Below are 1,268 nucleotides of genomic sequence, written 5' to 3' on the forward strand. Positions count from 1 at the left end.
GATTTCTTTATTTTTTTGTGTTTCAGGGATCTCAATTTGGAAAGCCTTCCATTGGCCCAAAAGAGTCTGAGAAGAATGTCCGTCACTTCACCGAGGAGCAGCTCAGGGCTTCTGAGGGCATCGTCAACCTGCAGTATGGCTCCAACAAGGGTGCCACTCAGTCTGGCATGTCCTTCGGCAATACTCGCCACATGTAAAAGCAGTCTTTGTAGACTTTCACTTTCACTTCATTTTTTAAAAAAAGTAGTTCAACATAATTCATCATGCTTCTAATATGTTCCAATATATAATAGCGGGGAGGATTTCTTTTATATATAAAAATAAAAACTGAAAAAAATGCATTGGCAGTGGTATGCCTAGAAAAGGAATTTTTACAACTGCAGTCTTAGGCAAAGAAATGAATGTAAAAAAGGATGAAATCAGACATGTATCACTTGACCAATAGGTTGCTACAATTTTTATTACATTGCATAGGAACTGGTAATAATGAAGCGAAGTCTCAAGGCCAGAGAAAATGCTTTAAAGTTCTCACTGAAACCAGAATTAAATATTTTAGTGCAAGCTGATGAGTAGCACCATTAGCTCATTTCCAAATTGATGCATTTTCAATACACATCACATATTTGTTTTAACTGAAAACTGAAGGCGTAGATACATTATCAAAGAAAAATTATCCATCCAGGCTTTTTTCATATTTTACTAATTTGTAAGCTTATTATAGTACAATTTATACAGATATAAGTGTTATACATTATGCAGTATAAAATGTATTTAAATAATGTTATTCTATGAAAAAGAAATTCATATATATGAAAAGTATTCCTTATTTATCATAGTTGCAGCTCATCTGTGGGCAATATAGTGAAATGATATTGTTTCATTTTTCTTTCCTTTTTTATTGGAGTCATATTCTCTTTATTTTACGTTACCATTGTATGTGTGGTATGAAGTTTTATTTTCTTTTCCTAATAGAGAAATTATAGTCTTGTTTGAGCTGTCACATTCCAGTTTGAGAGAAATTTTGTATGGAAATGAAATAAAAAGTTCAATACTGTTCCGGGACTGATTATCCTTTTAGGACCCATTGATGGGTGATTATCCTATACAGTATATCCTCCTTTATTTGAACCCACTGGTGAGTCATTACTGTAAACTAGAACCATGAAAAGGTGTCATTTGAACCTGGAACCTGACAATAATGACTGCACATTAGTAATTGATGGAAGTAAATACTACTAAAATGGTTGTATTTTATATGTATAACTCCT

At 32.9% G+C, this 1,268-nt stretch overlaps 1 protein-coding gene across 1 annotated transcript in view; it reads left to right on the top strand.

The window, feature by feature from the left end:
* Positions 1-646, top strand: part of LOC119581964 (myophilin-like) — a gene marked incomplete at its 5' end in the record, with an annotated part of 6,251 nt that extends 5,605 nt beyond the window's left edge. The window contains 1 exon segment of the mRNA XM_037930147.1: positions 27-646. Coding sequence (XP_037786075.1) covers positions 27-197 — 171 coding nt within the window. The 3' untranslated portion in view covers positions 198-646.
* Positions 647-1,268: the final 622 nt, after the last annotated feature.

This window comes from Penaeus monodon, chromosome 15, assembly GCF_015228065.2.
Source record: "Penaeus monodon isolate SGIC_2016 chromosome 15, NSTDA_Pmon_1, whole genome shotgun sequence".
NCBI lineage: Eukaryota > Metazoa > Arthropoda > Malacostraca > Decapoda > Penaeidae > Penaeus > Penaeus monodon.